Consider the following 27945-nt stretch of genomic DNA (forward strand, 5'->3'; position numbering starts at 1 on the left):
AAAACGTAGCTATGTGGGGCGTGTGTGCCCCGAGATAGCTTTTCCGCGGTCGCCATACATTGTAGCAGTAGGGACACGTCGCACGAAACGAGAATGCAGGTTGCTTGAGTTGATTTCATGCGACGCACACGCTGCGCAGTATTTCAAGCCTGACGTTAGTGCATCTAAAAAAAATTATGGGGTTTTACGTGCCAAAACCACTTTCTGATTATGAGGCACGCCGTAGTGGGGGACTCCGGAAATTTCGACCGCCTGGGGTTCTTTAACGTGCACCTAAATCTAAGTACACGGGTGTTTTCGCATTTCGCCCCCATCGAAATGCGGCCGCCGTGGCCGGGATTCGATCCCGCGACCTCGTGCTCAGCAGCCTAACACCATAGCCACTGAGCAACCACGGCGGGTTAGTGCATCTAAGAAGCTCACAAAAGGAAGACAAACACCGACCCAAAGGGATACAATGCCGTCGAGTATCGTATATAGTCCAGGGATATACTCGAATGTCCTTCTCGAATTACACTTATCTCTCTTGGAGCGAGAAAATCCGCACTATATCGAAGGGTGGGGTTTCCAGCGAAGGGTAAACTCGGAACAAGATCGCGAGACTGCTGGAAAAGAGATTGCTGGTTGCCAGGTCTATACTGCGTGCGCGAAGTCTTCCTTCTTTTTTTTTCTTTATGATGCAGGAAGCTCTATCGAAGCCAGCGCGAGCAGGGCCACAGTTTGCGCTTTGTCTTTTTGCACTGGCGGCGTGCCTCTCCCGCATTTTTTTTTCAAACACAAATTACTGGTGCTCTTTCGCAATTAGTACCAGCCAAAAACTATTAATTCTGATAATTAGCACTGATCCAAAGAAGGCGATAGCAGACGAGCAATATTTGCCACTGCCATGTACGGGAATATATACGGACAGGCATCTACTTCATTCGGAGACCACTGAGACCCCCCCCCCCCCCCCTTCACGCACACACACACACAGTGGTGGCTGAGTGCTTACGGTGTTCGGATGCCGATCACGAGGTCCCAGTTTCGTATATACGAGCCATGATGGCCGCATTCGGATGGGAAATGAATGCAAAGGAACTGGTTTACTTAGATTTCGATGCACATTAATGGGACACTAGAGGAAACTATGAAGTGGAGCTAGATTGAAAGATTAGGCTCCTGTGATAGCCAATTCGTAAGTTCTATAGCGAGAAATAAAGCTTTTCTAAGGAAGGAAATGACGAAAGTGCGATATTGAAGTGGCGCCAGCTATTTTCGGTTACAGTATATCTCTCACGTGGTTGTCTCACTCACAGGAAGCAGCAGAGAGTGAAGCCTCTTGGGAATAATGTAAACTCGTCCGTGATGCCGCGTGTGATTCACATTGAGGAGCAGCAGTGGAACGTATACGGTGGCAATTTTCCACGCAGAAAAGTCACGCATTGGCCTGCAAGAAGAACGGCGATAGTCTTACAGACGAATACATTATCGATATAACTGGACTTAGTGTTATTTTCCTCTAGTGTGCCTTTACAGAACCATAGTACGTGTGTGGCTTTGGGGCGTTAACGGCCATAGATTTATTTGACTTGATTTAGGCCACTGAGAACTATACTTTGATTGCTGTCGTCTGGCACTTAGGCATTCGGTTTCTCTGGCGTAAACTTAAGCGAAGTGCCAATACCTGCAAACATATGCCTGTGTGCCCCACATGAGCGACATGGGCAAATGCTCTGAATGCAGCCCGCGAGATATGCTAATCAGCGTCGGCAGCTCCTTGCAAGGTGCAATGTACGACGTCGTATACATGGAAACCGTGCGCTGCTGAATATTGTCGAATGATTAAGATGCGCTCCTTCAGACGGCGCGCGCTTCATTAACATAAAGGAGCGAACGCTCGTCGTCGGTTGCAGCTTTCTCTGAATCAGATAAGCGGACTCCTCGCCAACACCGCGCTAGGCAGCTTGCTGCACGTATGCATATACGTTTGGGCGGCCGGCTCCGCTAAGTATTTCAAGTGCGCATTTCTTTGGGCCGTGTTACTTTATCTTTACAGCTTTTTTTTTTTTTGGGCAACTGTTGGCGGAATCACTTAGGCGAACAAACAATGCTCAACATCGCACGCACAGAACCTGTAACTATACTTCCGCCAGTCGATTGATGCTGAGTGTTATCCGGCCGAGCGCCTCGCATTTTCCCATCCCGAACTCCTACACTACCTTGTTCTTTTTTATTAGGTGCGAAATAGGTGGCCGCTTAAAGAACCAGCTACCCGAAATCTTAGCCAGGAAAAGAAATCAGAAAACGAAACGAAAAGCCTTAGAAACACTTAGAAACGCTGCGGACGCCGTTTCGATATACAGGCGGTTGATATCCCCCGTACTTTTTCCTGCGTGCCCTCCGGCTCACAAGCACTTGCAGAATCCTGACTCACTTCCTTCTCCATTCATGCGAACAGCTTCGCGCCGTCCAACCGTATTCATCGTGTGGACAGGCGAAGTAAAGCTGAAACGATGAGGATAGCGTATGCGTAAAGGTGACGGGATGGGGGGGGGGGGGGGAAGATAAATTTTGCTGAGTAGAGCAATGAGGCTATCCCTATCGTTCCGCTGAAAAAAGTCAGGCCGTATACCTAACAATAGCCGTTACAATCTAGCTCTCTCGCTGCAACCGCCTAAGCAATCGAGGGGGGGACAAGAAAGAAAGAGTGAAAAAGAAGGAAAGAAGAAAAGAAAGAACGAAGGACATCCGTGACGCCTAGCGACAGCGTTGTGGTATGTCTATTATTGACAAATTCGCTCGGTGCGAAGAAAAAGCGCCGCAGGGCGTGCCCGATAGAGGGAAAGAAAACGAGGCGTGCAAGTGCGGGAGTGCGAGGAGTATAGCGGGCACGTGTGTATGCTTTATGCTTCCGCCTGAGACGGGGGCCGCCGATATGATGCGGACGCACGTCAGTACGTGTAAACCATACCGCGCGAAGGCGTGCGACGAGACATCGACTGCGGTGGAGGCTTTAAAGCGCCGCTGGTAACCCCTCTAGCGGGGCCTCTTCCTTTCCCAGCCAATCTGTTCTGTCTGTGGTCCCGTTTTCAATTGCTTTCACCAAAGTGACTTTCCTGCTCCTTTCGATTGGCCTCCCCCAACTGCACTATCGCGGAAGGTACTTATCTCCTTTTCTTTTTCTTCGTTCTTTCTTAGTGACTCACTTTTCTTTAGTTTTTCCTAGTTCTCAAATTTTGATCTCTTTGTGAAGATAGAGAGAAATCTTTGTTGCGTGTTCCGGTAGCCAGTACCCGTTTGCTTTCAGTGCATCACGAACATGCACAATAATGGCAAACTGATTTTCTTTTTCTTGCAAGAGAGAGATGAAGATTCAGTCCTGTCTTTTTGGTTGCCTTTCAAAAACCTAGAATAGATGACAGGGACATTGCATTCAATTCGCTTTCTTTAGTGCATCTCAAGTGCTAGTGCTTGCCTGGGGCTTCTTCAGCGGTACATATAAAGCTTGTGTCGTTAGGCCTTCCACAGAGGCAGGAATTCAATGTACTACCGTTAGAATGCAAACAACCAAAAAAATTTCACAATTGCCTCCACACATATCGAATCGCGGTAGGCGGCTCATATCGAGGAATGACACCCTCTTCAACATCCTAGTGCGCGCATGTATTGCAACGCTGGTATCCAAAGGTGTACGACAATGTCTCTAGGTTACACAGGGCAGTCTCTTATTACATGCCTGGTAGTTACCCGTGTTTTGAACGAAATACTTTTGATTACACTGCTCTTGCGGGGGTACATCATTGCTCAACGAAGAAAACATGGGTGCGGGCTTCATTTTTGGTGTCTGTATACTTGCGACCGTACGACCTTACTGTGTCTTTTTGTCCTTTTGACGTTCTGGTGTACTTGTCATATATGTTGGCACGTTTCTCATTTGCAAAATGGAAGCCGGCACCCCCTCCCCTCAAACTTCAACGTGTTATTTAGCCATGTCAATAATGAAAAAAAGAAAACTTAGTAATACGAATACAAATGTCTGCCGCAACGCCTGCATGTACAAATATCTGCGATCTGCGCTGCCCCATAAATATTGCCAGGACGCACAGTGCGGCACTTGAAGTTTGCGTGGGGGAGGGGGGGGGGAGGGGGAGGTGCTTTCCACCACGTACAAAACGAAGAACTCCCTTGCGCGGATGCAAATCGCCGGGCGCGCAGTGATTTGCATCTGCGCACGGGAGTTCTTCGTTTTGTACGTAAGGGAGAACGCCCCCACCACCATTGTAACGCGCCGTGCGCGCGCTATCTTCTGCGCTGCTCTGCCGACCTTGACGGCGCGTCTTCGTGGTCGTCGTCGGAGCGCTTCGCTCCGAAACTTGCGCGTCGCGTCGCCGTGTCCTTTCATTATGCATACGGGGACCACCGCCAGCGCGGCCCATCGGTGTGACGTGTATAACAGCCCGGCGCGATTCGGTAACAGGACGTTCGGCTTCACGCTCCATTGGGTTTTCCGCGCCGCGGCGGTGGCGGCGCCGGCAGCAGACCGCGAAACCGGGCTGCAGCGCCGACCTTAAACGAGGCGCTAGCGCAGACGCTGATGCACTGAAACCAGTCGAGCGAAGCGACGTCGCCTCGCTATAATGATCGCCGTTTATATATATCGAAGTATAGCTGACCGGGCGCCAGCTTAGTGATTTCGCGAGATGCGTAAAGTGAATGTGTGTTGTCTGTTGAGTGTGTATATTTATAGCTCACGGATGCTCTAGGGCCTCTACGTTTCCCAGTTTCTTTCTTTTTTTTTGTATGCCCAGTTCTAGACGCGCCGTATATATAAGGCTGTACTACAGCGCTATTGCCCTGAGGCCCAGAAAACCACAACTCTTTCAGAAAATTTTGAACTGCCTCCATACAACAATAAGACATGGCCAAAATGTCTTTTGGGACAAGATATGTGTCAGAATGGCGGTGCTCTGTGAGGATGTTGTTGAGCTATTATATTGAGAGACACAGCTAGGAATATGGACGGGGCTTTATTTTTACAAAGGCGTCGATTGTTACCTAGGCTAGTTCTGACAGCCTTCTGAATCACTGACCCATGCTATTTACATTTGCTACGCAGCTAGTTCTAGCATGAAGTTTAGGAGATAAGCTTCTGAAGGACAACAAGCCTTGACACCAAATTGAAACGCGCTGTCACGAGGTCATTCTGTCCGGTGTAATAGCAAGCATACCCGTCTCGAAAAAAAAAAAGGTACTTTGAGACAATGGGCCTTTTTCGTGACCATTCTTTTCTTGCACTTGCTGCGCCTAGGTGCAACCAGTTCTTGCTCTTCTCTTTCTAAACATGACGCTTTTGTTGTTACGCGGAGCACCACCTAAAAGGAAGATGCCAGGGCAGACTCTCCCACCTCATTATTCCCACGAGCTGTTACTGAAGAAAACGGCATCGCAACACTGCAACCAGTAATGCGCGCCGTGAGATTGCATTCCTTCTTTTAGTTTTACCCCGTATGTTTTCGATGCTTTATTCGAGAGCTCGTGTTACCATCGGTCTGCACGCTCCAAACAAAGCACGTGTGAACGTAGATGGCCTTGCATCACAGCGCTCGTCTTAAAATATGCTGGAATCGTAGGACGGAACGGTGCCAAGAGGGAGAGCATTGTACCTTTATCACCTGACCACATTTGGAGCGTGCGTGTGGGAATGGTCTGTGTGGTCGTTAGCTTTAGGTGCCGAGCTGGTTCGCCCCTGGTAGCCTATAGGGTGCTGCACCCAGTTGCCTATATTCATACCTTATATTGCTGTGGAACTGCTTTTCATTCTCTTCGTTGCACAGGGAAGATGTGTCGGCTTCTGCCTCAGGATGCCTGATACGGCCGTGCCAGAATTTTGTTTTTCTTTGCGCCGTGTGTTCCACTTTGCAGCGGCGTGGCACTTAGGAGTGCGCGTTCTGATGGTGGTCCACATTCCCCCCTCGTCCCCCTCCTAATTTATGCGATTGCTCCGCTTGCTTGGCTTATGATTCTCCGTTGCGCATGAAAGCAATTTCAGGTGGATGGAAAGCAGAGGTGGTTTTGCCCCAATGCAAAGCGGCCCAATTCGAGGAGGCATCATGATTGCGGATTCACTGAGGCCGCTGGGCTGTATGTGGAAAATGAAAGCAACACGGCTAAGGTGTGAACTGTATACCTGCAAGAGTCGTGCGCTTTTCGAATACGTGCTTTCCCAGCGAGGTATGCAAAGCGGAAAACTATTAGCGATAAGTTCAAACTGCAGTAGTAAATCATGTAGTGGTAACGTTAGTATTAGAAAGCATGGAGATCAAACAGGAGGTAAAACTGGACACAAGAAACTCACCTCGCGTTTGTGTTTAGTGCGGAAGTCTCTGAAGGGAAACGCTGTATCTATGTAATTATACACCACCGTCGCTTACGTCAGCACACCCGCGAAGGAGGTTTCTATGTGATATCCAAAGCTTCCCAGCACAAGAGCCGGAGCTGTAGATTGAAAGTGCCGACTTTTACATACGCAGACCAGCCATAAGAACTCGGTAGTTCGTGATCTCAGAGGATCAGCTTGGCCTAGAACATCGTCAGTTTTGTCACTGCTTATGATATTGACACGTGTACTTGTCTATCTTTATCGGGCGACCACGTTTCACCGCCTAACAAATGTTATCGCACAGCGCAGGACGCGCCTGCATGTATCGGAAGTTACTGAAATGTTATCGATGGTTCCATCCGCTATCTGTCACCGAACCTTGTGCTTTCTGATTGCGTGTATGCGCGAGGCGAATAGTGTGGAACTTTGTGGAAGACACGTGGGTCCCAGCGATTACTTTGGAACATTCGACCACTGATGTATAAAACCGACGCGCTTGATCCACTGATCAGATTTCGACGACCGCCGATCGTGTTCGCCGCTATTGCTGTCCTTTGAGTGTAACTTGCTTTTGTGGACGCAAGTTTGCCCAATGAAACTTTCGCCATTCACCTTTTTGCTTTCTTCACTGTCACTACCACGTGACAATATACTATATATCAGCGAGATACGGTCTTTTTCAACGGAGATCATCCCAGGGATGTTGCGCGTGAGTAAGAAGCGCGCGGCTGCTTCTTCTGCGGTCTTGAGTGGAGACCGTGCTAGTTGACAACATTATGGTGACGCCCAGCGAGCTTTCGTCGGAAATGTCTATAGCTATTCTAGCCGTAAGCCCAAACCCACCACAATGAGAGCGTTGCTGTCATCGCCATCTGTCTGACAAACCAATAACAAACGCCCAGACGACCGCAGCGTTCGAAAACGGCACGTTGATTTCTGGGGCTTGCAATCGGGTCGTTTCGCCCTTTTCTCGACGAACTAGAACGTGCGTGCAGCTTTACAGGCAAGTGGACCGGCGCAATAACCTAACGCGACACAATAGCGGAGACTTGGCTATAATGCACGTTCGCTCATATAGCGATACCATTATGCTGTACACAGCGCCGCAGGCGGGCTCAGACGGAAGTGCACCGTTCGTGGCCAACGATAGCGCGCGTGTGAACAAAAATCATAAATAAGAATTAAATGAGCGCGTTCCACATACGGGCAATTCTCAAGCGCCTAATTGAAATGCCTCGTACATCACACACGCTGTACGCCACGCATCTTACATAGCATGTAGTGTATACGTACAACGTCGGATCCGTGTTACCCGTCTCTCCTCAGTCACACACCGCTCGGCGAAATGCGTTATCGACACAGAAACACCGTTTCACGCAAAAGACACCGCGTCGACTTTCTGTCGCGTCTCGGCTCGCTTTCTTTTGTTCTCTTTCTCCCCGCCACCACAGGAGACGCGGTTTCTTTCTCTCTTCTTATCGTTGCCTTAATCCTCGCCTGAAAATCCAAAGGCCGACCGGATACGATAAGCGATGGCTCGTCTGTACGTCGCCCACTGTGGTGCGACGCGGTGGAATTTCCGGAGCTTAGGCGTAATTCCGTATAGCACCCCGGCGATGTGACGTTATGTGCTCGATTTCGACGGGGGCGACATTCTCGCGATGCAATCGCGCCATTGTTGTCGTCGGTGTCCCCCCGGGTGCGTAGGCGCGCGGATCTAGCTTGTTTGCAGCGGCGCGGAATTTCACCGCAATTGACGCGACAGAATAGCGCGCTTACACGGGTTGTGAAATGCGTTCGCGCAATCGCAAAATTTCGCAAGAAGGCCTAACGCGAACACTATCTGTCAGGCCACACCTCAGTACGTTGTAGATAAAGCCACCCGTCTGGTGTGCTGTTCGCGTCCGGGCTTTGAAATGGTGGTGCAAGGGCCATGGTTACGCAGGGTGATGATGGAGGTTTTAACTCGCGAAAGGTGTGTTAGGGTTCACCTGAGCGACATGTCTCTCTGATTCTGCCGCAAGCTTGGGAGAGTGCACTGTCGAATGGCAGGGGCCACGAGGATAAGGGTTGGCTCTGATGTACTAATTAGTTTATTCCGAGAGTCTGCTGACAGCAGGAGTACGGCAGACATAAGTGAGATGATAAAATAGCTACACGATGTCTTGTGAATCTCATGTCCTTCGTTCTTTCTTTCTTTACCTGAGATAGACTGTTAGGTTAAGCCTTAATGGAGTTCAAGCCATGGATAGTATGTAGCCATAGTGTTCCGGAATATTTGAGTGAGAATGTTTAGTTAGGTATTGAGGCATGTTTCTGTCAGGTAAAATTAAAGCGTACAGAACATGCAGAGATTCCGTGATTTCTGCAGAGACGAGCTGTGCTTGCAATGCTCCAGCGTGCACCTACGTTGTCTGGGATCCTCGTTTAAGTGTTTCTTAAAGCACATTGTGGTTCCCCCATTAATCTTTGTGATCGAGGTTTGAAAATAAGTCGTATGCCAGCTTTGTCTTGAATTAGTGAACCGTGGACACGTTAAAAAAAAAGATATCTGCGGAGTTTTTCAGTGGTTCGTTCCTCTGACGTGTTTCAGTGCTCTGGCACCAATTCGACAAGCAATTTCTGAATTCTTAGTCTATTTGTAGAATAATTGTCAATACGCATTGTAACAATATCTTTTCTCGTGAAAATTTTCTAAAACATTGTCATGGCTTGTCAGCACCCATACTTAAACGAAGTGTTAACGGAATACCGAACACACAGCAAAATTATAACTGCAATGCACGACACGCAAAACTATATGTGCAAAGACCATGCTCTATTCTGCTGCTCGCGTCAAAGCATTGGCAGCAGCATTCGTTAGCGTACAGTGTCTGATTATTTTTGCGGTCCCGACGGCAGGAACACTCGTGGAACACAAGAATGTTTCTGACGTGCTGCTGTTGAGCAGCACGTCACAAGCTGTCGCTGTCAGCACTGATGCTTCCGTGCATCTCTCCAGGTGTTCCGGTATTCGCTAAAGGTAATAGCATATAGACGGGCTAAAACTAATTACTGTTCCTTTCAGTTTGTTCAAACCCCTTCCGCGAACTTTCATCTACCTTTATCTTCTTGTGAGGCAAAACTAAGCGTTGTTTATTAAAAGAGCGAACCATTCGCTTTCTAGTTAGCGCAGCAGTTTGTTACTTTCTTTCTTTCAAGTCATTTGCTACGTTTTTTCCTCCTCTTCAGGTCCGGAAGCGAACACCCCAGGTACGTATCTCTCATCGGTTCGAACCTCTCTGTGCGAGTCAAAAAGCCCATATAGCGGTAGGGCGTTGTTCCCACGCGGCTATATTGGTTTTTAGTTTTTTTTTGTAGACTGCTTTCTATTTCAATTCAGAAAGGAGTGGAAATTGATAGTAACGGAAGACATTGGTCACTGCATTGCCACGCTCTCGCTAATGGAGGAAGGTGACTCTTTTGCCATCCTCGCCACTCGTAGCACAAGTGGTGTCTCACTACTGCTCCTGTGATCGAGATACAAGCAATGCAAGCGCGAAATGAATGGGCGTGTTCGGACGTACGTGACGTCGAACGCTTCGGACGCGGAAACCCGTCCACTGTCTGCGCTACATTGAGCGGCGTGGGATGAAACCGCCGGCCACTCTGCTGTTAAATCGCTTATCAACGGTTGCGACGTGCGACCCTTTTTCTGTCAGAAGTCAATGTTTTCAGGAACTACTTTGAGAGGAGAGAAGGAAACGTAAAAAAAAAGGAGAAGCGGCAGAATTTTAAGGACGCTCTAGATTCAAAGCGTTTCCTTATGTGCTACTAAGATAAAGTGAGCTAAACATATTGGCAGGTCGCCGCGGACGAGACTGAAATGCATGAAGTGAGACATTGGAATGCAGGACGAACGCGTTTTGTTGGCTGCCTCCAAAGCCTGTGTGTCATCGTTATTATCCTTCGAAGAGGGCGAATTACGTCGAACTTTGCTAAGAGGGAGTTCCTAGCAAGAAGTGAGCTTCTGAAAACTGGTCATGCGATACTCCTGATGAATGCGTTGCTCGCCAGTGGCAATAAGACGCGAAACGTCCCAGTGCTGCTAGACGCTGTTGAAGGTGTGCGTGAGTTTACGTGGGTGCGTCTGTGTGTGTGCTTTCGTATAACAGATTTCATCACGTGGGATATCTTTTGTAGCTCACACGTAGGAATCGCCGGAAATTAAGAGGCTGATTAGCTGTGGCTGATTAGAAACAACTGTGGCTGCCTTGAAATTATGTGCAAGCTTGATGACACTCGTCTGCTGATTTGTCGCCACCTACTCAAGCAACACCCAGACTAGCGCGTCGCAAATGGAACGTTCCTGCCCCGTGTTCGCGATCGAGGCTTGCCTCGTTATGATAACCAGCCCAACTGTGTGTTCTATATTATGCTTTGACATTTATCCCCTTGCTGTTTATTTCCTGTTTCCTCCCTTCCTTTTCCTTCCTATCCTTCCATTTCTATTTTTCTGTCACCTCCCTTCTGAAGAGTAGGCAGGCGTAGTGCCCTTTCCGGTGGCAGTTGCCAGCCTGCTCCTCCCTTTCCCTTTCCTGTCAAATGTATATATGCTCACAAAACAAATAATAATAATAATAATAATAATAATAATAATAATAATAATAATAATAATAATAATAATAATAATAATAATAATAATAATAATAATAATAATAATAATAATAATAATAATTCGCGTGAAGCGTGTCGCCCAAAAACATAAATGACCTGCTGTTTATAAATTGAGTGGAATCTTCCTGGGATTGTTGTTTCATGCAATCGTATTTTCATACAGCCGAAATACAAGAGAGTTTGTCGGGAGCGCAATGATTTTATCTCGACTCTCATGTCTCTAAAAGCGGTTGGAAGTGCTCATAGCCCAAATACGGAACTAACCACACAACGTCATCGAATAATCGTGCTGCGTATAGAAGTAAAACAAGCGTGTTCAGAATTATGACTGAATTTCCGCCTAATTCTTCAGTTTATAAAAGTTTCCAACGCTTGAAACATGTTCAAGAGTAACAAGAGAAGATCTACAGGAGACAAAGTCGTGTTCAGTCATGTAGCTTCTTTAGCAACCTGAATAACTGCCCCACAATGAGCACCGAATAAATTACTAATAATTCCCATTTTATTACACAGCAAAAGAAAATTGAAATAGCAGGTACAATTTGCTCCGCCACATCAGTTCGATTATAAAAGAAAACAAACCGAGAACCCATATATGAGCTATCGAATTATCCTAAACGCCTATTTACCTTTTCTTTCCGCCTCATGATGAGATCGTGGTTTTGACGCGTAAAACCTCAGAATTCATCATTATTGTTTAGTTTCTTTGTGTTGTTGCCTGACGAACTTGTATATGCTAGGAAAATCTATGTCTCGGTTTTATAAGTAAGTCCTGCTGATGTAGTATTAAACTAGTGTTGTGTAGCTATTCGCTGTGTCAACCACCGGTCCACAGATTTCCCTTTCTTATTCTTGTGGCCAACCTTACATGCTGTATTTTTCAGTAGACGCCGTGGAATAATATTATTTGCTCACTCAATAAACTTTAGCTATCACTTGACATTTTTTTTCCCTACATCTCTTAATCGAGGTCCGCCGTCGGTAACGGCCGATTATCTTGACGCAGTAAGGCGTGAAGTCGTGATGCCACAACGCATCACGACTTCACGTCGGAACGGTGGCCTATGTCTGTACATTCGGTACAATAGGAGCGGACATGGCAGGTCCACGGAAACAGAAGGGAACACACGTGTGCAGGTACATAAAGTCGGTATCACAATGTTGCCCAGTGTTGCACGTAGTTTCGCCGCGCACTTTCAGAAAGCACGTAATTATTGCAAAGCCAGCACAGCAAACATCAGAACGGCGCCTAGGACGTGCCGCGCGCGTTGGTCTATCGAGCGCTTTCTATGATACCGCAATGCTGTTTCGTTAAAAACAGCCGTTCTCTAACGACCAACGATCGGCACTTCGGCTAGATGTTTATGCGCCAGAAACGTCGTGTTCAAATGCGCGCTCAAAGTTACATAAGCACGGTAGTTTTTGTGTCAATTTCCTTGAAGATAATTGACGTAACTTGAAGGGTGACCTTATGTAACTGCTGCCTGCCACCGGCTGCGCTTGCGCAGTTCCGGTAATGACAAAATGGCAACGCTGTAGCTAAAATACTCAAACGAAGAGATCGCATCGCTGCGCAGAACGGCGTCTCCCGTGAAACGCACTTGATAGCCGTCGATACGACAGCGTTAGCCTCGACCTTTTGCCCACGTGTCCTGCGCTCCAAAGAGAGCACTCCGCCCCCACCCACGAAGGCGAAGTCAGGCAGCATGTCGTCTTCGTGCGAGGAGCCTGTGAGCTGCGACAAGGAAGAAAAAAAAAGCACTATCCACGCGTTTGGCAACTGCGGCAGCCGCAAGTCTGTCGCACTGGGTGCTTTGCAAAGAAGGGCGAATATGACTGCGTGGTTGGCCGCTGCGTGGTTTCTCCGCAGCCATGAGGCGGAGGGAGTCCCCTATTCCACGATAACCTATTTCCAGTGGCCTCGAAATTCGCTAGGCTAATCGTCCCACGGACGACGGCTTCCGCCACCCGCCGCTGCGCTTCGGGAGCTTCAGGGAACGCTGAGCGCGTTTTTTTTGTCTTTTTTTTAGGGGGGGGGGGTATTTTTGTTTTCCGTCCGTTCCGGACAGGCCGTGGCGTCGGTGGGTGCACGTGAAAGCACGCACGTGCGTGCGCTCCGCGTAACGCCCAGCTGCTGCGCGGCGAAGAGCGTGAAGAGTTGCATCGCCATAAGCACCGATGACGACGAATTACGCCCTACAGTACACAGACTATTTGGAGTGCCACCGTGGTGGGCTGTTAGCGCGGTCCTTTTCTGGCTGTAAGAATGTACGGCACTACTGTCGACGCGTTGGCACGAAAATTATTGTGCAGGCACGTTCCGCGTCCCACGGCCACGTTATTTCCGCATCACTGCTCGCAATGTCGAGAAATAGTTGGCATAACGCCCAACAAGGAGACGCCCATGACCCGTAAATAAGATTAGACGGGCCGCTCATAGTAAGATCGCTATGCTTAAAAATTCTAGGCTTCAACCCGGTTTCCAAGTCTAAAACTACAATTAGGCGTTCAAGTTGGAAGTGAATATCGTGTTCCACCGCTCCTTTAATTATTATGTCGGTGTCTCTTTACGCTATTACAACTCCATTTGCTTTATCTCATGGAGAACTAGTTCAATCTACAGTACACTTATTATATACCGAGTGATGACCGAACTATGGCATCTTGTTTTGTTCTTTAGAAATCAATGTACAGAAATTTGCCAACCAATGGGAATTCAAGGGTGGCTTGAGAATCGTAAGTCTCATTATTGTTGTACAACTGGCTGTACGACTCGTAGACTGGTTCTAGGGCTATCATTGTTGGTACGTGACAGCAGCCGCAGTGGCCCATTAGATGGACGTGGAACGTCCAGCCGCGCTGGCGGCTTTCTGAGGATGGTGAAGTGCAAAAGAAAAAAGAAAGGAATTGTAAATAAATCAAATATAAGAAATGCAAAAAAAAGAACTCGTGAGTACTGATATGGAAGTTCATGACAAAGCCCACTGTTCGCTTTGGAACGTCAACCATCAATAATGGTTAATTATTTGCATATATTAGAATGCCACGTAATACTGTTATTCGCATCTTGTACATTTGTCGTTTAAATGAACCAATATGTCCAGGAAGAGGAGGAAAGAAAGAGAGTAGGCAGGGATGGTAGCCAGAAATACGTCTGGTTGACCACCCTAAACTGGGGGACTGGACGAACAAGTACAAAGCCCTGTAGTACCTATCATGGGGCCCTATAACGTAAAACTATTCCAATATGTTTTTATTCCAATCTCCTGACGTCAAATTTGCGTAACCGCCGACGCAAGATCAGGCGGCCACCCGCAGGATTGTCTGAACAGACCAATCAAACGCTCTTCTTGTTCATAGGAAGTCACTTTTGTTTGCTTGAAAAATGAATAACATTGCCTACACTGAGCGCTTGTCTTATCTAATTGGCTCACAAGAGGCGAGGATCACGCTCAAGTGGAGAGGGATTCGGTGGGGCCGAGCCACTGCACTGAAAATCGATAACCGGATGAAGAGGGTGGTGCCAGCGTCTGTGATTGGTCCGCTTTCCCTTACTCAGCTTACGGTGGCTCGTCGACAATCGCGGTGGCATGCAACGGAAGCTTAAGAATGACGCTAAAACGGATCCTCAGCAAAGAAGAGTTGGAAGAACGAGGTCGTAAACGAGCCGAAAGTGTTCGAAAACGTTACACAGCCACGCAAAAAGTTTTATTACACGCAAATAAACCCATGCTCTCTGGCAGGTGCGAGTAGCCAGTGCCTGAACGATCGGCGGCAGTCATCTTTTATTCCTTTCGGAACGGGGTGGTCTGCGGCTGTTCAGAAAAAATTTAGTTTTGTTTGGTATATTAATGCATCTTTATCGCGTACACGTCACTTTGACGCGGTGAGTTCTTGCGGTTTTGTGACGTCGCGTGACAGAGAAGTGAAGTCGGTGCAGCCCGAAAACTTTTGACCAATAGCCAAGGGCTAATGGTGAAAAGGCGTCGAATCAGAAATAACTATTTTTCTTTTGTTTGGTCAAATCATGCATAATCAGTGTGTAAACGTCATATCTTTTGCGGAGCTATCGCGGTTTTCCTGACGTCGCGTGACAGACAGGTGAACTGGGAGCGGTCCAAAAAAGTTTTCCACCAATCGCAAAGGGCTGATTGCAGAATTGGAATAGAAAAGTTTCGAATAGTTGTATGTTAAAGCACCCATGTTGAAACAATGGCGCAGTCGTTTATGTGGTGAATAGCATTCCCATGGAATCATCGCAGGGAGGCTGCTTTCCTAGTATAGCGAGTACATTTCATGCTATGGATTTTCGTGTCAACCCATGTTTGATACGCAAGACTGAAAATAAACTAACGTTCTGGCCTCCTACGGACCGTCTCTCTAGAAATTTGTGGGACGTAGCTTGTTGCAATGCTAATGGGCCATGTTGAGAACTGTGAAGCTCGTTTTTCCACAGTGCACCAATGCCTGAAATCGGGAGGCTGACGCATCGGCGAAGATGTGGCTAGCGTCGCACCAGTGCACTACTCCTGCTCTGATGGGCACCTCACCATGCAAAAAGAAGCGAGAAGAATGCAGCCGCCGCGCACTTAGCTACCATTTGTTAATGCGTTGATTGTCATATCTTGGACTGTGGTGCATTAAAGAAAACAGCTTTACAGTTTTTTCTTGAGAAGTTTATTAGCGAATGAATAAAATTGGCATAAGAATTTAATAAAATAAGGCAAGTAAGACTACAATAAAGTAAGCTTATACTTGAACCCAAGTGGCTGTAACGGTCACGCGACTAGATAACCGTGACGGAAAGTGAGTTCGGCGCGAGGAGCGAGCGATGACCTTTCCGTTGTGCAAGATCGTTACGTGTTCGCACAGGCCACCCACATTATATGCGTACATGCCGACGAAAAGAAACTATCCAGAGGTGCTTGCTTGCACGCGACCAGCGGATCACCGTTGTTGAGAATTCCTTGACCGAAAGACACGCTGCTAGCACGCAACCAATGTGGAGAGAACTTATGTTTCTTTCTTTCTCACTGTCATGTCTTTTATTTATTTACTTATTTTTGGTTACGCAGACCACTTCAAAACTACTCTTCCCTTCCTTTCCTTGTTTTCTTTCTTTTTTATATCATGGTTGTCGTGTCTTAGTGTCATTGTGTTAGAAGACTTAGAACACGCAGTTCGGGCGAGTTGACGTACCGCTGCCCCCAGTCAGTTCTCACTACTGCAGCACCGACAGGCTGTTAGATATACCTCACGAGAAACACACTTTCTTCATGTATGCATCTCGTGAAGTGCTGCACTAAGCTGCGGCTAAAAATAACGCAAAAGATGACGATGTTATTTTTAGCTTTTGTAGGAGGTTCGCAATCCACACGTGCGCGAATGCAATCCGCTGTTGTGGAGAAGAAGAAACTGGAAACAGACATAATACGCAGTCCTCGCAAATGCAGCGACGCACTGCTGTTCGTAGCAGTAACAAAGTGAAGAGCCGCCCTTACTTAACACAACAGTGCAGTCAGTCGGCGTAATTAAAGCCTATTAAAATGTGCTGCGCTTAAGTACTCTACTCCGGCGCTTGCTAGCACAGACCGTGAATTATTGCGTCTGCAAGGCGAAAAAGGCAGCACTTTCATCGTCCTACATATTTTATCTTTGCCTTCGAATTCCGCGCTCACGTTGCGTAGCCTACAACACTTCGTTAACGAACGGGCGCAAGTAAATTATCCTCGAGTCGGAGTTGTGCAGGTTAGGCATTTCTCCCCCATCATTAGAAGCTTCGCGTAACATAAAGGTCACTGAGCTGGTAAGCAAACAGAAAAGGAGGTTCAAAGGCGCCGGTTATACGGCGCTGCAAGAGCGAACCAAACTGCCCACCACCGCGGGAGGGAGGAGGTCTCCGATGGGGGCAGGGCTGGCCAGTGCAAAACGGTTGACCGACAGCGCATGCACGCGGTCGTTGTCTCGCGAAACTCGTAGACCGGCCGAGTGGCGGAAGTGCGACGCAGGAAGTGTTTACGGAGCTGCGATTCATGAGGGGCGTACATGAGTGACGTCTGCGCGAATGTTGAGACGTCTAGCTCCATTAGCCAGCGAGTAGCCCCTGTAAAAGCTGTGCTTTGTCTCCCTTCTCACTTTTGTCGTCTCATTTGTATCAATGACCGATTCCTTCGGATGTAATTGTAAACGTTGACAGCTATATCGCGGTTGTTTTCTCCACAGATGTTCAATGCTTAAGGAATGCGTAAATCGAAGGCGAACATTCTGTCAACATAGCAATTTTTGCAGGTTCATTGGGTTTTATATTACATATATTCATTAGTACACGCCGCTAATTTTTACGTTCTCTCATGGGATACAGAGTAGGCGACCGAGTGCTGACTTGCCTTCTATACATTTTAGAATGCTTATGGTTAATTATATTCACAGCTAATGTCAAAGTGCTTCATTATTTTGAGCAGCTGAGTGATGAAACAACATCAACAATGGGAATAGAGTCTTGGCAATGTATAGGAGCATTCATTCTCGCGTTTTACAACAGTGCTACATTACCGGCCCAATGGCGACTTTACTGCTGAGGCTTTACTTATCCGCTTCAGAGAGAAAGGCAAGATGAACGAAAAGAAAAAAAAAAGAAAGTTGATATGTCTGTCAGAGGCGACCTCCGCTCCGAAAGTCTCATTCCTACAGTCGTTCGGCCTCTTTCCGTTATTTCGACTACCTTCCGTATATACAAGGCCCGCGCCGACCCACTCCCTCAGTTTCCTTTCCGCGACCTCACGGCGAAGGCGTGACCGCAAAGCGGTGACAGCGGAAGCCGACTTTCGCTTTTCGCAACTGCCGTGCACGACAGGTGGGCGCGAAGCGCGCCGCGACCTTGTCCATCCCAAGTCAACGACTCCACGCCTTGTACGCACAGCTATGCGCCGCGCCAGGGGCGCGGCTCCCTCTGGGGCGATTATAACCAAGTATGGCTTTGGAATTCAGAGGCCTTACCTGCAGCACCTCGGACGCTTTATTAGTAGCGGAACCTCTTCCTTCATTTTATTATAGCGAGCGTATCAATTATGAGCGAGGACAACTTATGCGCATTGTAATTGTGCTTAAACCGATATGTCGGGGTTCTCACACCGGATGGTTGGGCGGTCAGAGAGTTAGAGATCAGAGTCCCTGTTTGTAAGTGCTACAGAACTGCTATACTAACTGCCGACAACATGTTCTATGCTTCTTCTACTTAACTGATAGTACCAAAAACATATACGTAGCTTTGCCTCGCGTTTTAGAGGGCTAGCGGACCGACATGACCGAGAATGAGATGCTACTTTTTGTAAAGAGTGTTGAAGTTTTCATGCTAGCTGCACAATGTATTAGGTAATGTTAATTATCCCTCTGGATATGCGAGTAGCTTTATTTGGGTTACTTTTTCTATGTTTATGAAACTTGTAAAACGATAACTTACAAACAACAACAGTTACAGAAAGCGCATATTTTTTACCCTAATACATATTTAGGAATGCTAAAGCTACCAGGATATAACGTGTGTTCTATGTCATCAGCCGCTTTAACGGTTCGTGAAAGGGCATCGATGAACAAAATTGTGACGTCACAGCAAGGGGGGAGGAGGAAATAAAGAAAGAAGGCAGCGATGTTAATCAGAAATGCCTCTGGTTGGCTACCCTATTCTGGGGGACGGGAGTATACAAGATGAGCTAGAGAGAGGGAGGGGAGGAAGAGGAAAGCCGCGGTGAGCTCGCGGACGCAAACGGAGGGCCTGAGCAAGTCAAAGGCGTTCACATAGGCCAGTGGCCTTCAAGAAAGACAAAAGTGCCTTCAGAGCTCTGGGGGCCGACGAGCGATGGGAACGGTCTTCAAGTAGCACCTGCATGGCCAACGGCCGATCGGCCAGTCGTCGCAATGCGATAGATAATGTTTGTCGTTCCGACTGAAATCGATGACAGTGACGCAATAAACGTCATAGCAAAAGGCCTGATGTACGCTCACGGCCGCTCACGACCATCAAAAGCTTTCGTCGTAGTCTACTAAAGAAGCGTTTCTACGACACGTAATGAACTTTTTAACACGATTTTAATTACAATATAGAGTGCAGCTGCATAAAATGAAAGCACAAAAGCTGTCCGTTTGTTCCCAATGAAGTGTGCTGTGTATACCTGTATGTATGTTAACACCAAAGCTGGTCAAACGAATAACAGAAGTACGATAAGCTAGCGCAAGCGCTTGTAAAATGACAAAGACCATTGACATCGTAAGTTTCCTTCGACTAAAACAAGACCAGTTTGCATTCAGAGCTTCAACGTCAAGAGCGTCCCATTGGCGACGACTCCGTGCGTCCGCGTTGGAGAATAAGCCTCGCGTATCGCCACAGCGCCTCCTTCTCACGCTCTGCGGGGCGCCGCTTCGCCGAATATGCCATTGCCGGTTGCCGAGCGCAGTTTAGTTCGTCCGCGTCCTTACACAAATCGGCCTCGTCGATGACGGCGTCGGGCCCCGCGCGCGCTAAGGACGACAACGTTCGCATCGCGCCTTCGCGAAACGTGTACATGCGACCACGCCGCTCGGGGGAGGACATTCTCTCTCTTCCCAACCTGTGTATGCAATGCCGCGTTCTACAGCTGAAAAAGAAACGCATTTCTTACTTCGTCTTTGCGGAACACTCGCCGGCAGTGTGCACAAGCGACGCCCCACTTCCCTCCGCGCGCCTGTGCGTCTGTGTGTGCGCGCGCACGCGCTCAGTCTCGCGTCTATCGTGGTGGAATCTCGCGAGAGAAAGCGCCTCGAGAGCCGAACAGAATGCGGATCACTCCGCCACCGAGGAAACTGGCCGCGATCGCGACAACGGCGGCAGCGCGACCGCGCCGAGCGATCGAGGCCTGGCGCTGCGCTTGCGCCTCCGCTGTTGTTGGCTGTGTTTGGCTGCTGCTGCTGTTGCTGCTGCTGTTGCTGTTGTAGCAGCAGTAGCTGCCGACGCCGTGACTGCGTCGTCCGCCGCCACCGATCGGAGAACAGGTTCAGCGCGCGCACGTCGGGTTGAAGCAGCTGAAGCGCCCGTATCTTATCCCTCTCAGCTATATATACGGTGCGCGCGCGCGTGCTTCTTGGCTTCGCGGTCGTGATCAGTCGGTCTGGCTATTTGTGTTTTCGAGTGCGTCCTTGCATGGTCCGACTGTTTCACGAGGGAGGGCAAAATGGTTGGACGTGGTCGACCGAACTACTCTCCACCAGGTTTTCCATCAGTAGAGTAACAGTTTAGAGAAGATACTCTACGCAAATGACTTTGTTTTTTTTCTTCTCCCATATACATGGCCATCACCTCCATGTCTACAAAGGGTGCAGCTGTCCCGCAGAGCAACCAATACCGATGTTGCGCTTGCAGCTGCTACACCTAGGTTTACTGCTGATGGACTGTCGAGCAAAGACACACCGAGGCACATTATTTCAATAGGATCGGCATTAGTTACGATCTGCGACGGACTCATTGGCGAAAAGGTAGTCAGAATCCGATTTGGGAAAACGTTGCTAGCGTATTTTGGCACGCTATATTTTGCCCTCCCTGCGTTTCTACCTTTTTTCTTCTGGCCTGAATAGCAACATATTCAAGACTGCAGTTGCTAAGGCAGCACAGAAACAATGGTCTGCACTAGAAGCTGAGCATTTCCGTTGTATCTATATAAGTGGGGCCGTCCTGATTTCTGAAAGGTTAATCGTACTTAACGTCCACAGCGCTGACGTGATATATTTCGGTGCTTCCATGGTTCAGTGCCCATGCCAGCATTAATTTTTTTCCTGCACTGCGTTGACGTGCAGCTGCGAACGAGCCAGCTCCATTTTTAACATTGCTCTTACTAGCCTTGTTCACTGTAAAAAAATGCTTTCAAAGAAGGGCAATGCTCCAGTTTCTTTATAGAAGCATGTGTTAAACTTGCACTGCCGATCGCTACTTTCACTGTAGCGCTCACGGCAAAAATGCTTATGTCAGTGGTCACTTCTGCGAAACACCTTCTCTGCTCTGGCAAATTTCTTAGAATATAATTGTCCCCCGCGCTTTTCTACTGGCATCAGGGCCGTGAAGCTGCGCGATCTTATAAGCAGTCGCCACGTTGTGAACGCTTTCCAGCATTGCACACCTGTCTCTGTCAAAGTGAGAAAATCGCTTGCAGTGCAGAACAGCTTTGTGAAATACAAGCATCCGAGTAGACGGCCCCCGTCGATGAGTTCCTCCTACGCCCACTATAGCGCCGCTTCTGCCCATATACGGTTGTGACAGTATAACGGCAGCTCGCGCGGACTTTTCAACGCGCCATCGCTTCTGTAGCCGCAGCGGCTTCCTTCCCGCCCATCCCGTCAACTCCTTGGCGTCGGCTTGGTCAGGCACACGCGCCAAATAACAGTGGTCGGGCTCTTTCTCGTGCCGTGAAATCCCCGCTGGCCGAGCGGCAGGCAGGGCTTCTATTATGCGAGCAAGCGCGCGGTTCGGCATCACCTCGCGCCGTCACTGCGGTGAAGGGGGCGGCACGGCTGCCTTGTGCTGTCAGCGAGCGGTGGATGTGGCGGCAGCGGCGGCGGCTTGGATGATTCGACCGATTGGTCACGGTCATTGCCACGTAGCACGCGGACGCCGCTGCGTCGTCTTTACCTGCGCGCCTTTCCTCGCCTCGTGCCGGCAACATGCAGTGCGCCGGCTGTGTGCCCTCACCTCGCGTCTTCTCGTTCGCGAAATATTTCGTTCCTCTCTACCATAGTTCTCTCGCGGTGGACTGCGGGAGTCCTCTAAATCCTTTTCGATGATGTGTATGTAGTTAGGCTACGCGCGCTCGCTGCCTCCTTCCAGCTTTCCGACGTCGTTCGTCTCTCCGCGCGCGGCGGCGGCATTGGAGACGTAACGCCGGGAGAAAACGCGAATCTTGCAAATTGCGAGCGCCTCTCCCTCTCGCGTTCCCGCGGCTTTTGCCGTCGCCGCTGCTTGTTCGGCGCGCCGTCGTTTGTCGGCGGTGTGTGAGAAGGAACCCGTTGAAGCATCGACGCATGGCTTCGTCGTCCCGAGAGGGAAGAGCGGAGATGCAAAATGCTGCCGTCGAAAGGTGAACCACTCTGCGACCCCGCGCGCGCGCGCGATGACGAAAGGAGACAAGCTGTGTGTTTGCATGCGGACGTTCTTCGTGCCACCGTGCGCCTTTTTTTTTTTTCAACACAAGAACGAAGAAGGTAGGCTGGGTGAAATCGGCCAAGAACACTGTATCGCTTCTTATTTTTTATTATTGTTATTTTTATTTTAGTGAGCGTATCCTTATTCGCGTACGGCCATGAAGTGTTTGACCAAAATACAGAGGCTGAAATTGAATCGAATGCTACTTGTAGCAGCGGCCAAAGAAGCGCACTTTCTTACACCCTCCCCACACCCTTTGCTTCTGGAAACGAATTAGTATTTTGAGGAGTTAGAGTAAGAAGCCTTGACGCTTTCCTGAGTTAGTTTCTCTACGTGGAGAAAACTGTGATCGGTAGCAGTTTCCCGAGTCCTTGCGCAATCGATGCATGCTTTTCTTTTTAATATTTTTTATGATCTGAAAATTTAGTACAAGACTTGGCAGGTAAGCCTTCGCGTTGCACTAATTTAACCCCAGAGGAAACATTAGCCGCTTTTACGAATGTGCAACGAAGCAAACACGACATAAAAACTGTGTAATGTTCCACATTTTTTGTACGTGTTGGATTACTACACTGGCTTATCGAATTAGGTGCAAATGGCCACATCCGTGTACTTTCAGACTCACTCTATTAAGAGATTCTCGTGGCGCAAAGAAGGAAACATTTGACTTGAGTAGCAGCGTGGTGTTATTCTAACTCTGCTCTGTGCCTACCACTAAGGGAGAAGCGAATGCGGCCATCCCACCACAAGATGAAAGAAAGAAGAAAGAAAAACCTGTAGAAACGAGAAAGACCCCTCGTTTCTTTCGGCAAGCTTACTAGGTTTCCCTGGTGGCGTTATGAATGGGCAGCGCGACCAAAGAAGATGGTCAATATCGTCACGATTCAGCACACGACACGAACATTGACCGCGTATGCAAACGAGACGGCCCGCGGTAAGGAATAAGGGGACGCGCTTTTCTCGAAGAAGGCGTACGACTACACTCGGCAAGACGTCGCATGTGGGAGGAACGGGCCAATGCAAAAGTTCGGCGCGCGGCAAGCTATACACAGGACGGACTACATCGCTAAGTCTAAAACACGACGACCGCGCAGCTGATTTGGAGACGCGACCACCTACCGTACACCACATGGGCAGTGCTTGTCCGCAGAGCGTCTGCGTAATCCAAAGGCTCGGGCAAGGCGCGTCAAAAAACAAAAAGAAAAAAAAGTCGCAATTCCAGCGTGTACGAGATGGTCCTCCCTTTCGGGAAAACCCCGGGAGGCCGCCGCCGACTTGCGTTCACCGTGCTCCGGGTCACACAGAAACCACGGTGTTTTGGTGGGTGACACCTACCTAAGAATCATCGTGGATGTCTTCTCTCTTTCGGCGTCGCTGACAACACGGGATCCGTTCTTCTCACGCTCAAGACAACCAGGAGGGCCGAAACAAGCCGGTGGCACAGTCTAAGGACGGTGCCGATCAGTAGGAGGGTAGTCCACTCGACGCGGTTGCTTTCGGCTACGGACCGCTAGGCGCGGTGCTGGTCAGCGGGGCACACCAAACGCGCACACAAACAACAACACCCACGCTGCTGGTGCCCTTCGCTGGAGGAATGCCGCGACGACGTGGACTCCGGGGCGCACGTCGGGCGTGCAGTGTTGCCGCTGCAGGGAAGGCACGTCGCACAGACTCAGTGTCCGATGGCCGACTCTTGGGAAACGGTCTAGATTCAGGGGACCTGTTTTTATATATAAGCGAGGGGGAACAGCGGCGGCAAGGGTTCCGGGACGAGGAAGGACTGCTAGCGGAGGCCAGCTGCCGCTGGGCCAGGCGAGGGGAAGGGCGTCCCCCCTTCTGCTCCCCGTTGGACTTCTCCGCTAACGGGACTCCACGGCGGCTGCCGACGGCGACCACGCTCGCCTGGCCCAGTTCCGCCGCGTGCGCGTGTGCGCGCGCGCACGCGTTGCGGGAGCCGCTGGTTGCACCGTAGCACTTGCCGTTGCACGCCGCCGAGGCTTTCGCCGCCGTCGCCGCCTCTTCTCGCCGATCAGCTGTAGGCGCTGCTTCTGGTGCTTCTGCGGCTGCCGTAGACCATGCTAGGTTCTGTTCTCTCTGGCGGCTGCGGACGCCGTCGCGGCTTAATAATGCGCACGACCGTAGCCGCTCTCAGACGACAGTGAGTAAGAGTGGTTCTCGCCACGCAGTTTTCACGGACAGCTAATGAGGCACACGCCGCTGCTTTTAGACGCGCGTAATTTGGAATTTCATTTGCTTGTCTCTTATTAGCCGGCCACCAACTCCGCACAATCGCGTTGCTGTGAGCACGATGCGTGGGGCAATTCGTGGTGCTTTCGCGTCCGAGATGCGCGTTTCTCGTGACTGCTGCAATAGCTTAGTGGAGGCGATTTCCCGAATGCATATTACGTGTCGTGAAAGAACGTATTCGTTGTTCCTAAATGCAGATGCAATATTTCGGAATAAAATGATGCTTCGGTTTGCAGTGTTACTGGCGTCGCTTTATTCTTTTAAAAAGGGTCTAAAACGCATTGCCTAGAAAGTTATCAACGCTAAGCAAGCTTTCGCGAAGAGAAGAAAGCCATGGATTAAAAGCAAAGCTTCCGGAGGAGCGTATGCTGTGCGTTATCCCGGGATAGTTTAAATAGTTCAAATGCTGTCTTCTTCATCGCGCTCGCTCTCAGACGCTACTCATATATGGAAGAGCTCCAAGACGTTGAATAGGTGACCTGCAAGTCAACTGAATCATGTAGAATGTAATAAAGCATACGGTCTTAAATCATGGTTCACGCCATGCGATTAACTTCTCGAAAGATCTCGTGCCCCTCTAAAGTGATTTAAAGTGAGCAATGGTCGAATTACCTCAGAGAAGTGAAGCGGTAATTTTATCAACACACATAAAGGGCTACCGCATGAGTGGTTCATAAGAGTACATACAGTTTCGGTTTAGGTGATGCTTGCATATTTTCACGTCTAATAGCACTAACAATACAGTTTTATTGCAGGTGTACGTCCTCGGTACTAAGGCACACCGGAATTAACGTGGACTAGAACTAATACAAAGGCGCGGCTTCGAAGTACAGAGAATGCGAGCTGCAATCATATTGGTCAAAGGCCTCGCTGGCTCCTGGAAAAATATAGGAAAGATATGACGCAGATTTAACGCAATGTTGGAAATCTCGATGACACGAAGAAATCTTTGCTTTAATAACCTAGCACTTTAGCAGTGAACACTGCAGATATTCTTTAGAAGGTATCTGGAATTAATAGACGTTGGTATTGCGTTATAGAAGCCACGTAGAAACCACTGCTTCTAGGCTGAGAGCGAACGATTGATTATTTTTCTTTATCGTATTAGCAATGCTGGCAATAATCATGTTGTTCGTTTTTATCCAAAAATACGATAGGTTGACTCTGTTAAAATGGCGACGTGAGGTAAAGAGATCATTGATGCATCCGCACAAATCAAGTGGCTCTTTATAGGAAATGCTGTTCATTCATTTGCGTATAAAGATACCTTAAATAATAACAATAAAGAATAGAAACATCGGAAGTTTCATCAATGTTACGGCGAAGACACTACATAATAACTGCCAAATTAACCAAAGAAAACGATCCAGTAGAGTTTGCCCGGACGAATTATCTGCACATTCCTAATCTCTATCCGCATATGTGAGTGGAACACATTTGCGAAATGTTTAACTTAGTGGCCGTTTTGCAAAACGAAATTAGGAGTGTAAGAGGGACAAAGTCAAAGCAGAACTATATTTTGCAAGTTACGCATAGTGTTTTACGTAACACGCTAAACACAACGGTACCTTCAAAGCTTAAGCAACGTTGTACATTTAATGAAATAAAAGGCCAACTTCTGCACTCAGATACTCAGCAGCCCATCACGACAACTGTTGATTGTTATACATCCCAGCGGTAAGTGTTCAAGCGTTTCGCTGTAGTGTCAGATCTATGGCATGTTAAATAAGTTTAAAAAACGAAAAAAAAAAACTACGTTGGAGGTTAATACATCATGCGGCGCTATCGTTACCATTTAGGAATTTCGGAACGCTTCTAGTGCTCGGGGATTAACTCGTGCTGTTCGCACATGCGACGCACGGGGTGTTGCGGGCAAGGCGTCACTCATAATATGCGGCGGCAGGATTTGAGCGGCGACGGGAAGTTTCGAGGCTGAGAGGACTAGGCGACGATAGCGGACGTGGAGTGAGTCCACTTGTCGGCTAAGGAGCCGTTTTGACATCGGCGCACCCGCTGTGAAGGTCGCCGTCATATTTTGCGCCGTTGTCACCGCCTAAGTGCCATTGTATTCTCGCCGCTGTCTCCGCTGAAAAATTGTCCCGCGCGTCTTAGCCGTGAAACACATCGCCGTTTTTCCAGCGCACTTAGAAGCCCTGTTTCCCCGCTCGTTTGTCGGTGCTCGCACAGGTGCAAAATACCTACAGTGAACCATGAATGGATGCTATTAGGCTCCATGGGCGTGTGTGTTACGTTTTACCGTGGCTCATTATTTTGAAGAACTGCCGCTTCCGTGGCGCGGCTGTTTATTTTGTAAACTGTTTCTGCAATGCCAGATTGAGCGCCGTTTTTTTTTTATTGATATGATGTAAGGAGATGTTGACGCACAATTTAAGGCGCCGGCTACTCCTCATCTCTTAAAAGTTTCCATCATACAATATACAGGGTACACGATTACATATGAAATAATCTTTTCATGGAAGGATCAGGACTTATCACACAACGTTTTCACAGAAAGACTATGACATAATAAACACAATGTCTCCACAGTTATGTAGATAAAAGCCTCCAAAATACAAACGATGTTGTCGCCTAATGACACAGTCTCTAGTCAGCGGGTGATACATTCACCGTATCATTGCACTATCACGTATAAACGCACTGTCACGTATCGTCACAGTTGATCTCCTATATCGCGAACGTACATTTAAGGGATTTACTAATGAATTATTGTTTCCAACACAATTAATTCAATAATTGTCAAGCAACTCTGTATTTTGCCGAACACCACTCATTTGGGATCATATATCGACTGTTTGCAGGGGCGATATAACATTAACCTATTACAAACTGTTTGTACTCCATTTCTGTAATCAGCCCTGCACGATTGGTAAAAAAATTTTTCGGCCCACTCCTCGAGTCGCCTGTTTGTTACGCGCGTCTGATATGACGTGTACACGCTGATTATGAATGATTAGACCTCACAGAAAAAAAATATATATTTTTTTCAATTCCTCGCCTTTTTTTACCATCTTTTCTTTTGCCACACGCTCTTGGGCTTCGCCCACTTCTACAGTCTGTCATGCGGCGTCAGGCGAAAACTCACCTCGTCAAAGTGACGTGTACGCACTGAAGATGAATTAATAGGCCGAATGAAACTGAAATCTTTCCAGAACAGACGGAGGCTGCTCCGTTCAGAAAGGAAGAAAAGACCTCTGTCTACCGACCACTCAGACACTGGCTACTCGGAGCTGCCGGGGAGCATGAATTTATTTGAGTAAATTAAACATTTTTGCGTGGCAGTACAACGTTGCCGAACCCTTTCGGCACGATTACGATATCACTCTGCCAACTATTCTACGCTGATGAACCGTTTTAACGGCATTTTTAGCCTTCCGTTGCACGCCACCGTGATTTTGGACCACCATTAGACCACCGATTTTTAGACCACCGGTTTTACACCGGCCACCACAAACTGCGTAAGGAGAAGCGGACCAATCGCAGATGCCGGCACCACCCTCCT

The 27945-nt window shown here is 48.4% G+C and overlaps 1 protein-coding gene across 1 annotated transcript in view; it reads right to left on the minus strand.

Annotated features, from left to right (window-relative positions):
* The window catches only part of LOC135898755 (salivary peroxidase/catechol oxidase-like), a 217239-nt gene extending 193348 nt beyond the window's left edge, over positions 1-23891 (minus strand). The window contains exon 1 of the mRNA XM_065427888.1: positions 23514-23891. Within this exon, the coding sequence (XP_065283960.1) occupies positions 23514-23524 (11 nt within the window). The 5' untranslated portion in view covers positions 23525-23891. The remainder of the gene's footprint in view (positions 1-23513) is intronic.
* Positions 23892-27945: the final 4054 nt, after the last annotated feature.

The sequence above is a fragment of the Dermacentor albipictus genome, chromosome 3 (assembly GCF_038994185.2).
Source record: "Dermacentor albipictus isolate Rhodes 1998 colony chromosome 3, USDA_Dalb.pri_finalv2, whole genome shotgun sequence".
Classification (NCBI taxonomy): domain Eukaryota; kingdom Metazoa; phylum Arthropoda; class Arachnida; order Ixodida; family Ixodidae; genus Dermacentor; species Dermacentor albipictus.